General features: G+C 33.9%; 2 protein-coding genes across 2 annotated transcripts in view; one reads left to right on the forward strand and one right to left on the reverse strand.

The window, feature by feature from the left end:
* The window catches only part of LOC150090365 (uncharacterized), a 314,634-nt gene that overhangs the window by 299,564 nt on the left and 2,005 nt on the right, over nt 1–13,065 (forward strand). The window lies entirely within an intron of this gene.
* The window catches only part of LOC150090366 (uncharacterized), a 331,637-nt gene that overhangs the window by 255,889 nt on the left and 62,683 nt on the right, over nt 1–13,065 (reverse strand). The window contains exons 2-3 of the mRNA XM_090387860.1: nt 10,124–10,294; nt 2,851–3,079 (exon numbers count right to left, since the gene is read on the reverse strand). Coding sequence (XP_090243986.1) covers nt 2,851–3,078 — 228 coding nt within the window. The 5' untranslated portion in view covers nt 3,079; nt 10,124–10,294. The remainder of the gene's footprint in view (nt 1–2,850; nt 3,080–10,123; nt 10,295–13,065) is intronic.

The raw sequence follows: 13,065 nt of genomic DNA on the forward strand, positions 1-13,065 counted from the left end.
TCTTTATTGTGTTCATAACACTTTTCCATCAGTTGCTTAGTCGCTGATGCCCCAATAAAACTCAAAACAAACAAACAAACAAATCCATCAGATGCAGAAAATTAGATCCACCGTCGATCTGCCAGGCCTAAAGCCATACTGTTCCTCGGCCATCCTATTTTCAATCGTTCCTCTTATCTTCCGCTCTAACACTCTCTCATACAGTTTACTCACATGTGATGCCTCTATAATTGGGACACTTTTTCCTGTTCCCCTTCTTGAACAACGGGATGATCAAACCTTCTTTCCAGTCCTTCGGCACCAGTCTCTCATCCCAGATTTTACGGAACAGTCTGTATGTCCACGCTATCCCTGCCTCACCTGTATGTTGTTTTTTGTTGTTTTGGTTTTTAGGAGCATTAGCAACTAAGGCCATATTTCTCCGGGGATATGCGGTGTTCATTCCCTGACCTTTCCACATCCTCCATATTTGGTGGGCACGGGCTCGAACCCCGATCTAATCAAGAAGCGTGTGCTACGCACTACTGCTCCTGCCCGCCTGGCTATGGAGGTGTCTGCCTCACCTGTAGCCTTCAGCATCTCTCCATTTATCTCGTCCATACCAACAGACTTACCTGTCTTGATGTATTTCCATGCCTGCACTACATCATTCCACGTCAAGTCTGTTTGCTCTCTCTCCATATCTTCTCTTCCATCCCCTCTTCTATGATCAACTTGCCTTTGTCCCTTTTGCTGGCTGTCCTGCTCATTCAACAGATTTTAAAAATACTTCTTCCATGTTTCTCTTATCTCTTCATCCTTGGTTATTAGGTTCTCATTCTCATCCATCAAGTATTTGCTGCTCTGTTCAACATCTCTTCTTCTATTCCTCACCATACCATACAGCATCTTTTTATTACTGTTGATATCATGTCGTAGAGTTCCACTCCATTCTTCCAACCACAGTCTTCTCTCCTCATTAACTATCCTCTTAGCCTCTCTCTTCAGTTTCATATCTCTCTTTATTCTCATCATTTCTGTTCTGAAAGTAGGTCCTGAATGCATTATTCTTGATTTTCACAGCCGTTCTTGTCCTATCATTCCACCATGGGGTTTCTTTCCACCTCCTTCTGTTGCTTGTCCTTCTACAAACCTGCTCTGTCAGTCTTACTATACAGTCTTTGAATGCACTTTCCATTCTGATTCCATGCTGTTCACTACTGTGCCAAATAAGTGCCAACATTTTCCAGTGTTGTCACTTATTTGTGCATGTATATACTGTTACAGTCATCACCAATGAAAACAGATTTTATTCGAAAAAAAAAAAAAACCACAACAGTTGTATGATATTCTGTTTTCAGTACACGCATTTAAGAAGTACAGAAATGGAATTTTTAGACTTATACCATACATGGGTAAGAATTTTTCCCATTGAGAAAAAAAAACAGTTGATCAGTCAGAATTTTAATTTAGAAATCATAAAATCTAAATGGTAATACTTAGTCCAATTTGATTTATTTTGTATTAAATTAGTTAAAATTTTTCAAATTCAAAAATTTTAGTCTAAATTATGTCAAAAAAAGTCCTAACCACAATTAGCCTAAAACTTAAAAATAAGAAAGGTGGATTTGCTTATTTTTAGGTTTTAAGCGCCTTTTAATTGAAACACCCTGTATAAAAATATAATGAAATATTTAACCACTGAAGCCCAACCACAGGAAAGTTACAAGACACAACTGATGAAGAAAGAATATAAGCAACTATAGCCTCTGCACTATGGTAATCAATGAACCAACACCTTCCATAAGTGTTAGTTCACTGATTAGACCACTGTTGCATCATCAAAGCATCCATAGCCACAAAAAATGATTGAAAATGTATAATAAACAAATATAAATTATTTACTAACAGCACCTCTGTTGAGGGTATTAATAGAGTGAGCATCAAAATGATGCAAGCTATATTAAAAGGCGCCTGCAAAAAAAAAAAAAAATATATATATATATATATATATAACAATTCTACTTCAAACTTCTTATAGTACAAGTTGTCATATAATTACTAAAATATAAACTTATAATTTTTTTTTAGTACAATAATCAGAATTGTTCAAACTTATGCCTTGTATTAACTCTGATTGTAATTTCATGTTAAGCATTCGATAGCCACCATATGACATACTGCTAACATCTAACAGTTGAAAGTAACACTATCTAGAACATTGGAAACCTGTCCACCTCTAAAAATTTAACAGTACAGATAAGGAGTATATGCCACCCTGAAAAGAATGAATAATCAGACAGTTAAGTGTGATTTTCCTATCATCACTGACCAGCATATCAGATAGCAGTAATCATCTGAACCTCCAGTGAGGGTACTTGAGAGTTCTTTAGGCTTTGAATAAGTTTCACTCTGAGTTTCCACTATTTGAAACTGCAGAATTTTGCTAGAAATTATAATAAAACATCTGTAATTATGCACTTCTCCTCCACATAACTGGTAACCTCAATAAAATAAAGTATTGCTACATTTAATATTTTTTATTTCATAGTACAGCATCTTTTCCTAATATTCTATCAACTTCAGCAACTGTGTATATATATATATATATATATATATTTTATTTTTATTTATTTTTTTTTTTTGAATTTAATAGATGATCAGATTTAGCATTTGATTAAATCAAAGTTTTACTGTAATAATAATACCTGTATTAAGAAAATGCTTAACTGTGTTTTACTAATCTCCAAAACAAGGAATAATTTAATATTAAATAGATAATAGAAAAATAATAATATATAATTATTTTGAGATAAGTTAAGTGGTTTGTAGGCTTCCATTAAAAGATAAATACATGAAATAATATTGTACCTGAAAGAGTGGTACTTGTTTTAGAAATTTGTTAACTTGTGGAATGCGTGATGTCTTTCCTACTAAAAGATCTCCATATCCATCTATAACTGCTTGTTCAAGTTTTTCCAAGGCTCCTAACTTCAACCACAAAGAAATTGTCTCTTCACTGATTGATGACATTAGTGCTGGTGGTACGTGGCAGGATGTTCTTACTGGTGGTAAAGTAGTAGCTGTGGTTGTTGCCATGCTATGAATAATGTGTGGCACAAATAAATAAATTCAGATTTAAATTGGGCAAGTTGAAATATTAATGATTTTCAAGTGCAATCAAGTTGAAATTTTAAAAACAAGTAATAAATTTTTGTTAGGACTAATTTTTCAAAATCATGAGAGCCATATATTAAAGCACTATTGCTTAAATTGTATTCTCTATTCTCATGAAATACAATTTCTTTAATGTTATGAAAATATTTACCTGAATAAAAAAAGTAACAATAATTAACTGCACTTTCACTAAAACCAGAGCTAAACTTAATATTTTGGTACTGATAGGTACTATATTGTGTTGGTTTATAACCCAACTAAAATTTATAATAAATTACATATTTTTTTTATTCATATATACATACATTGATTTATCATTATGTAATGGACTCATATATGCATAATGAAAAATTATGAAAGGTCCACATTCCAATTCTTAACTTGTGCAATACTGTTGCTGTCTCTTAGCATGTTTAAACAAATGCAGGAAGGACACAGAACTTAAGTCTGACTGAAGGACCTTGTATTTTACATGTTCACAAAAGGTGTCTTATGACAGAGGAAATGTTTACTATATTATGAATGTTTATCTGTAATAGTATCCACAGATATTTTAATGTATCGTTATGGCTAAATATGAGAAGATTATGTAGGTTACCATCTGAGTTCACAAAGAGAAACTTTGCACTCTCACCTCCCCCCCCACTTGATGAAATTTTGTTTGTGAAAGGCATGGTACAAGAGAAAGAGAGAGAAAGATTTTATTAATGCCAACAAGAAAGAACAATAAAGTTGTTCTAGCACAATGTTATCCACACTGTTGTAGCATATTATATGATGTTAAGGCTAGTGTTAATAAGTTTATGAAAAATGACTGATTTCATGAAGAGTGTAAAAGGTGTTGTTTCTTATAGTATTTACTATAAGTAAATATTATAAGTAAGAATTATTTTTATAATAAAAATTGTCTCTCTTTTTTTTTTTGGTTAGAACAGACAAATGTGAAAGAAAGGACAAGCCCTTTCAATGGAATTGATCTTATGTGAGTCCACTATGAGTGCAGTCCGTGATGTCATATTATAGTTTGTTATTTGGTTTTTAGGAGCATTAGCAACTAAGACCATGTTGCTCCGGGGATATGTGGTGGTCATTCCCTGAACTTTCTGCATCCTCCGTATTTGGTGGTCATGGGCTCGAACCCCGGTCTATTCAAGAAGCGTGTGTTACGCAGTGCTGCTCTTGCCCACCTGGCTATGGAGGAGCCGGTCATATTATAGTGGTTTTCCCAATGCTGATGAATCATAAAAATAACACCAGCAACAAATACTATAAGTTCTTTAGTGTTACCACAAAAGAAGCACTTCTCTTAAAAAAGGATGTAAAGTGCTATATATTTATTTGTAATGTGGTGGCTCCAACCACCACCCCACCCTCCCATATATTTGTGGTGTGACACTAGGGCATCATAGAACAGGCTCAAAAAAAAATGGTAGATCGGTGGCATTCAAAGAGCTTGCCCTTTATTTGAAAATTAAGTACATTTCTGCATTTAATTCTGTTTTGGGGACAATTTGGTTCATTTCTGCTTTGGGGACAATTTGGTTCCTTGAATAGAGACTGAGATTCAGTTTTCAAGGCTTCAGTTTATGCTTACATTATGAGAGTTTAGTGTCAAACAACGTTAACTACAAAATTGTTTTGTAGTCAACATTTTTATAATTAACCATGAAAAAGTCATTTGACATTTTTTTAGTTTACCAGAAATGTACTTATAGATCAAGCTAACTTGTAAAGTTCTAGAGAGATACAGTTCTATGACATGATATGCACTGTTATTTGTATAAAGTAAAACTTAAGTTATCTCTCAAAAAGAATGCAGTTTTGTAGTTAACATTGTTTGACACTAAACCCTTGATTGTGAAGATTTTTCAAGTAATTATCGTTCTTTTCTGTATGAATTGCCAGAATTATACTTATTTGATGTGATATCATAACAGTTTTGAACAGTGTATATCCCCAATGATTAAGCAGCAGGCTAAATGACTTTTATTTAAAAAAATAAACTTGGTATATTTGATTTTGTTAAAGAAATATGTAATTAGATCACAATAAGATTTATCTCCTTTATAGCAGTTACTCCTAATTAATATAAGGAGTCAAACAAGTTAGAAAAACTGCATTTTTAATTTAGACCCAGTAAATAAACTGCTTATAATAGTATATCCAAACAATGTCAATGATATACAGGAATTTTTCCAGCAGGGATAAGGAGGTGATTATTCCATTGTATAAGGCGATGGTCAGGCCACACCTAGAGTACTGTATACAGGTCTGGAGGCCTCATTTCAAGAAGGATGTAGAGCTGCTGGAACGAGTACAGAGAAGGGCAACAAGATTAGTGAATGGAACAAAGGGGTGCTCTTACGAAGAAAGGCTTAAGTTTTGCAAATTACAGTGTCTGGAGACTAGGCACCAGCGAGGTGATCTGATAGAGGTGTATAAAGCCTTGAATGGTTTAAGCATGCTCAATGCTGATGGGATTCTTCCTCTAGCTCAGAAAAATCACCTGAGAGGGCATAAATTCAAATTGAGGAAAGATAGATGTAGGATAGACGTGCGGAAATTTGCCTTTAGCCAGCGGGTGGTTGGTTGGTGGAACAGACTTCCATCCCTTGTGGTGGAGGTTGATAGCCTAAATAAGTTTAAGGCTCAGCTGGACAGGTATTTTGAACGAACAGAGGGGTGAAGTGGAAGTGGTTTTTTTTTTTTTTTTTTTTTGGCTGATGCTGCATAAGCTTGCTTTCTTGCATCAAATGCCTCTACTAATGCTAATGTCTGCAACTGGTAATATATGAAACATATACTGCCATAAATATTCCAAACACTAAAAACATATGAACCATCCGAAGTATAAAATTAGTTAGAAATTTTCCAAACCAGTGTAAATTAATATATCAGTTTCCACACGGACAATTTTAATTAATAATGTGGATATAAATCATATACTGTATATTTCAAATGCATATTGTTACCGAAGTTTCTTTCATTTCCTTGTGAGTGGTCTGCCTGAAGGCAAGTCTTTAAACTACCTAGAAACAGGTTCCCTCGATGTTTTCCCCAGAATAGCTGACACTCATGAGGAATCAGTCTCATCCAGTAATGCATGTGATTAGACGTCTAAAGGCCGAAACTAATTCAACCTAATCTCAAACTTTAAATGGGTGAGAAGTTTAGTTTGCTTTACTCAAAGCTTAGATGAAAGAATGACAGTGGAACACTTTTTGTTATTAGAACTAGTGCTGTGGGATAAATCAAAAGCCTATGTTAATCTGGGATTTCTGCTACCCATATGTAGAACTTTTCATTTATCAATGTTAAACTTCAACTGCCATTTCTCAGCTCATTGGTCTAATTTTTATAGGTCTTGTTGCAGTAGCTTACCTTGATTACTTTCATTTGCCAACCTTTGTTTAATCTGCAAATTTAGACATTAAGCTCGATATCATTAATAAATATTGAAACACGGCCCATCACTGAATCCTGGGGGTCTCTACTCATAACCTTAGTTCACAAAGAGCAGTGCCCATTGATAACCGCCCTCTGTCTTCTCCCATTCAACCATCCCTTTATCTATAGCCCTTAATTTATTAATTTACAGGCCCTTCGAGGGCAGTTTTAGTAAATGGTGGGCAGGCAGCCCTTTGCATGTGCTAGCTGTTAGTGTTTTTACTCTACATCACTGCAACAGAAATAGAGTAGGATAGACCTCATTTATTTACAAAAATTATTACAGAAGGTTCTGACAAATGCATTGAATTTTCTGAAAATATTATTATGGAAAGAGGATTACTGTGATGTGGTCAATATGATTGATGATCAGATGAAGCAGAGGAGTTTTCAAAATGATAGTGAAGTAGTTGCAGTACAGGACAAAAGCATCACTATTTGTTTTGGCATGACTGCAACACACTTAGTTGGTATATATCTTTTATGGAACACCATGATACAGGGTCCCCTTGTAGTGTTCATAATCCCTAGGTACTCTTAATTTCAAGGCCTGACTACATTCTTTCAAAATTCCCCTTGTGTTAAGTGTTTTTGTGTTTAGAGAAATTTTCTAGCCTTTCTCTGAATTTGGTTTTGAAGTTAATTCTACAATACTTATTTCAGCACTTGACTTACTTGCAATAGGAACTTTAATGATGTTATTAATGATTTTTCTAACAGAAAAATCTGAAGAAATGATTTATTGGAGAAATCTATTTTTAAAAATTAGTTTGTAGAATTTTATTGTTGGAATAAAATTGCTGAATTATATTTTTTTGAATCCCTTTTCTTTCATAAGCTCTAAAAACTTTGTAGACCCTGGGCACAGTGACTAATATGACTAATGGAGAAGATGGCTCTGCCATGATACAATTCATGAAAAACTCATGCAGCAACCCTCGTTGAACTGAGGCTCTCAGTTCATTGAGGGTCTCTGCAGGAGACCAAAAAATCCAATCAATTTTGGGAAATGCTCTAGCTAACTTTATGCAAAAATATGTGGACTATATACCACTTTGGTTTCGGAAGTACCAGAACAATTCATAAATGATAAATGCTTCTTGCAGATGCCTGAAACTTTTGAGGTGCAACCACCGCATCTCTGGATATAGTTTTCCAAGAACTGTTATTCATACAGAATGGTATTCTGTAACATTTAGTGGTAGTAGTGGCAGATGTTGCAAAGCAGCATGCTCATATAGCATCAGCAAAAAAAAAAAAAAAAAAAACTACAAAATAAAAATTATTAGAGGGAATGGACAAATCACCTCCATTCCCTCTAATAATTTGTCTAATTCTTCCTTAAATTTATCCAAACTACCCACTTCCACAACAACAACTACGGTTGAGGTGTATAAAGCCTTGAATGGTTTGAGCATGCTCAATGCTGATGGGATTCTTCCTCTTGCTCAGAATAATCGCCTAAGAGGACATAAATTCAAATTGAGGAAAGAAAGTTGTAGGATAGATGTGCGGAAGTTTGCCTTTAGCCAGCGGATGGTTGATTGCTGTAACAAACTTCCATCTGTCGTAGAGGTTGATAGCTTAAACAGATTCAAGGCAGAACTAGACAAACATTTAGAGCGAGTGGATGGGTGAAATGAGAAGGGTGTGTGTTTTGTTTTTTTTTGTTTTTTTGCTGATGCTATATAAGCTTGCTTTCTTGCATCATGTGCCCTTGCTAATGCTAATTGATTACTCTCCGGCTGAAAGCAAATTTTTGCATCTATCCTGTAGCTGCACTTTTTTCAATTTAAGTTTATATTCCCTTATGTTTTCCAAGAAAGAATAAGGATGCCATCAGCATTACTCAATCTTTAATTACTTTAATCAGGTCTGCTTTCAGGCACCAAGTTTCCAAGCATTGCAACTTTCAGTCTTTCATTATAAGAGTACTCTTATGTGCCCTTGATTAATCTTGTTGCTCTTCTGTGAACCCTTTCCAACACTTCCATAGCCTTCTTAAAATGAGGCTTCCAGATTCCTAAGATGCAGCTTAACCCTTGTTTTATACAATGGGATAATCTCCTTGTCCTTGCATGCAAATTCCTGTATATCATTAGCAGAACCCAGTGAGCTGTTGTAGTAGCCTGTCTGCACTGTCAGAGAGCTTCATGTCAGACTGTAAAATTATTCTTAGTCTCTTTTGTTCTTCACCACCTTGAGAGTAGTACTACCCAGTTGGTATGTTATTCCAAGATTACTGCAATTGATATGTAGCATACCTTTAATCAATATTAAACTTCATTTGCCACTTCTTAACCTGTCAGCCTAATTTTTCTAGATCTTGTTACAAACAGTATGCCTTGGTTATTTCACAATAACCATCTATGCATGACCAGACAATCACTTTTCTGTAAGATGGCTAAGATCATGTAGGCCAGTTTTAGTGGCTTACTAAGAATCCAGATTTAATACCTTTTGACTTCTTTACTTGTGGCTGAGTCAAAGAAGTTTTCAAAACTAATCCCAAGACCCCCTGATGAAGGAAAAAAATTTGAACTATTTTAAGCAATATTCCAGCCAAAGTTTTGTAAAAATGTGTTGATTATATACTACTTTTGTTTTAGAAGTACCAAAACAGTTCAGGACATGCTGAGATCTGATTTGTCACACACACATACACACACACACATATATATATATATATATATATATATATAAATAATGGCATAAACTGTTCCTATATAAGATATACTTTTATAGCTTAAACAAAATAAAAAAATAGGAAATTGCTTATCAGCCACCCTGTGCTGAAGTATGATACTACACAAATCCACATGTTATGTTGTACCACCATGTTGTTAATAAGAGTTTTAACTGTGACAGATGTGTACTTTATTTTTAAAATGCATTGTTGAAGATAAGTGTATTTTCATACACTCATTTTTATAACAGTGAAAATAAATGTATAAAAACAATTTATATGTTGGAAAATCATAGAGATTTAATACCAAATCATTATATTTATAGAATTGTGAGCTTTCTATGTACTAATTTTCTTTGTATTCAAGTGGTTGTTATTTTATGTTAGATTCATGATAATGTGCCATTATTTTCTGTTTTGGACTGGGTATCACAAAGAAATTTTTGATTATGAAATATAAAATACATGAACACCTCCATGGACTGCTTACCATATTTTATCATGTTTGTACAACTTTTTTCTTTTTATGAAATTTTCAGATTGTAATATATTAGATAGATTTATAATTCTTTCTCCATAGTATGTAAGCTATTATAAGTGAAGGCAGAGAAAGCAGGAAACATGCTTTTCTTTATAAGTAGTGGTATTTACATTACTGTGCTCTAGAAAAGTAATATAGAAAAAAATGAAGGAAATAATCTTCATTTATCTACTAAAGAAAAACATATACAATACATACAATATTAAATATCTACACATAGTTTATTTACGCTACCAACGTGATGGCATATGCTCTTATAGGGAAAAATAATTATAACTTTTAATAGAACTTACCTTTTAGGATGGCACCCTGATTGTGAAGCAGTGTTGTCTTCATAACTTAAAAGATCTTCATTAAATGAAAAGCGTGAACTGGCATCACAACACTGATTCCCTTTGGTGGCTTTTCTCCGTATGTGAAACACCTAGTATCCCATGTAGCATGGGTACTGGCATGCCATTCTACTGTTGTCATAGAAACAGAAAATCAATACGGCATAATATATTGCTACTATTGCTGTAATGAATAAAAAATATAAAAACATTTCAGTCCATATGTAAATCTGGGTTCATTGACATCTCCGTGTCTTTACTAATGCAGTCACACTGGCACCATTATTAGTTTTATTAAATTCTTTAATTAAAATTTGTACATATGAAATATGCATGAATTGGTGCTATGTTATATAAAAGAGCACCAGATACAACTTGTAAAAACTGAATAATTCAAGGGGGTTTTTTTTGTTGTTGTTAGAAAGAGCATTGAGAATAATAATATTTATAGTTGTGGAATAACAAACTTAAAAACATACTTACTCATAGAGGCTGCTTACTATATTGAGTTGCATACTTGTATACAAATTATATTTTGTGCAAATTGGTTAAAATTCTCAAATTTCTAATATATTTAGAAATTTGAAATTTTATAATTTCTAATATACCATTCAGAATAAAAATAATGCTAGAAACAAAAGAGAACATTTTGCTTTTTGAATATTAAGGAGTGATGTTTTATGCTAAGAAAGGCTAGATGTTAAGGTTATTCCAAATAGAGAAATCTAATCCTGTCTGGAGATATAAGTATTACCATACATGAGAAAGATTTATTTTTGCAAAAATGAAATATAATTGAATTTCAATATCATGGAAAGTAAATGTGTTCCAAATATTAGCATTTTTTAAAAACAAGTATGACTCAAGTGACAAAGGTTGACACCTAATGGCATAGTGAAAAGTTAATAAGTTTTTATTGTTTATGCATGGTAGCATATATACACAACACCACTTTTATTTATTTTTTTTTTTTTTTTGTCAATTTAAAAAATGAAATACTGTGTATTATTATCAGCAAAGCTGTTGCAGTCAATAGAAGAAATCAGTGAGCCTTTAAACCAACTTATCAGCTAATGCTGGTGTTGGAAAAGGTATTTGACAGAAGCAATATCAGATCTCTCTCTCTCTCCCCCCTACTCATGTAGCAGTATATTAGCAGTATCTTATAATCTCACTTGACCACAGAGTGAAAGAAATGGACAGTCTTTGAATTTAGTAATTAGTATAGGCAAAAAGATACAAGGAAGTGAATCAATGAATTTATGGTATATATTTTTTAATTATTATTATTATCTGTTTATTTCACAAAAGGAACCACCCCGGGATGGCTAAGTGCCAGGAGGGAGCTAATTACATATCAGGGTACAAGATACTGCAAAGTATTTTTGTACGTTACTGGCGGTTTCCAGGGGGTCCCCTCTGTCCGCCGTGTGTTAAGCGATTATAATTGCCAGCAGTATCGAGAAGTTCCTCTGAGAGAAGGTTAAGGTTAAGATCAAAGTTAGGGTTAAAGTTAAAATTTTAAGTTAATGTATATGTTAAAGTTTAAGTTTGAGTTAACGTTGTGGTCCAAGTTAAGGTTGGCGTTTAATTTAATGTTCAAGTCTAAATTAAGTTGAAGTTAATTTTAAATTTAGGTTTAAGTTTTAGTTTAGGTTTGAGTTTATGTTTGGGAAAGTATCGCAAGGTTCCTCCAAGAGAAGGTTTAATGTTGTAGTCGAAGTTAAGGTTCAAGTTAAGCTTGAGTTAAAGTTTACATTTATGTTAAAGCTTAAATTCAATTTAATGATATGGTTCTAGTTAAGGTTGACTTTTTATTTAATGTTTGGATTTAAGTTGAGTTGGAGTTAAAGGTAAGTTTAATTCAAAGTTAATGTTATTTTAAGTTTAGGTTTAAGTTTGAGTTTATGTTTGGAAAAATAAGAAATAAAATAAAAGTAAAATTTTGTTTATTTTTAGCTTAGTGATTACTCTAGTTGGGTTTTAGCGTGAGTTTTATGTTGTTTTATGTTGTTTGTGGCTGGCGTCTGGCATTTAGCAGCAGGGGGTCGAGGTCGAAATGTGCCCCACTACGGGCAGTGGGTTACCTAAACTGAGCACGTAGTCTTTTCCCGAAATATTGTATATACATTTTATATTTAATATATACACAGTGCGCCAATTAAATAATGAGACTGTGTGCACTCTGCATTTAGTATTAACATAAGAGGCCAAAATAGTACATGATTAGATCCACTAGAGTGTGCTCTTTCCAAAGAGTGCTAGTTTTAGCATTAGTAAAGGCAAATGATGCAAGAAAGTAAGCTTATATAGCATCAGCCAAAAAAAACCCTTCTCATTTCACCCATCCACTCACTCCAAATGTTTGTCTAGTTCTGCCTTGATTCTATTTAAGCTATCAACTTCTACAGCGACAGATGGAAGTTTGTTCCAGCAATCAACCACCTGCTGACTAAAATCAAACTTCCACACATCTATCCTACAACTGCCTTTCCTCAATTTGAATTTATGCCCTCTCAGGCGATTATTCTGAGCAAGAATCCCATCAGCACTGAGCATGCTCAAACAATTCAAGGCTTTATACACCTCAATCAGCTCACCTTGAAAGTGCCTAGTCTCCAGACACTGTAATTTGCAAAACTTAGCTTTTCTTCATAAAAGCAACCCTTTGTTCCATTCACTAATCTTGTTGCCCTTCTCGTTACTTGTTTCTGCAGCTCTACATCCTTCTTAAAATGTGGCCTCCAGACCTGCATACAGTACTCAAGTGTGGCCTGACCATTGCCTTATACAAGGGGATAATCACCTCCTTATCCCTGCTAGAAAAATTCCTGTATATCATTGACAAGGCACCATGAGACTCTCACCACTCTTGCAGACCATCTGCACTGCTCAGAAGACTT

The sequence above is a fragment of the Mastigoproctus giganteus genome, chromosome 2 (assembly GCF_048544385.1).
Source record: "Mastigoproctus giganteus isolate SK-2022 chromosome 2, ASM4854438v1, whole genome shotgun sequence".
NCBI lineage: Eukaryota > Metazoa > Arthropoda > Arachnida > Uropygi > Thelyphonidae > Mastigoproctus > Mastigoproctus giganteus.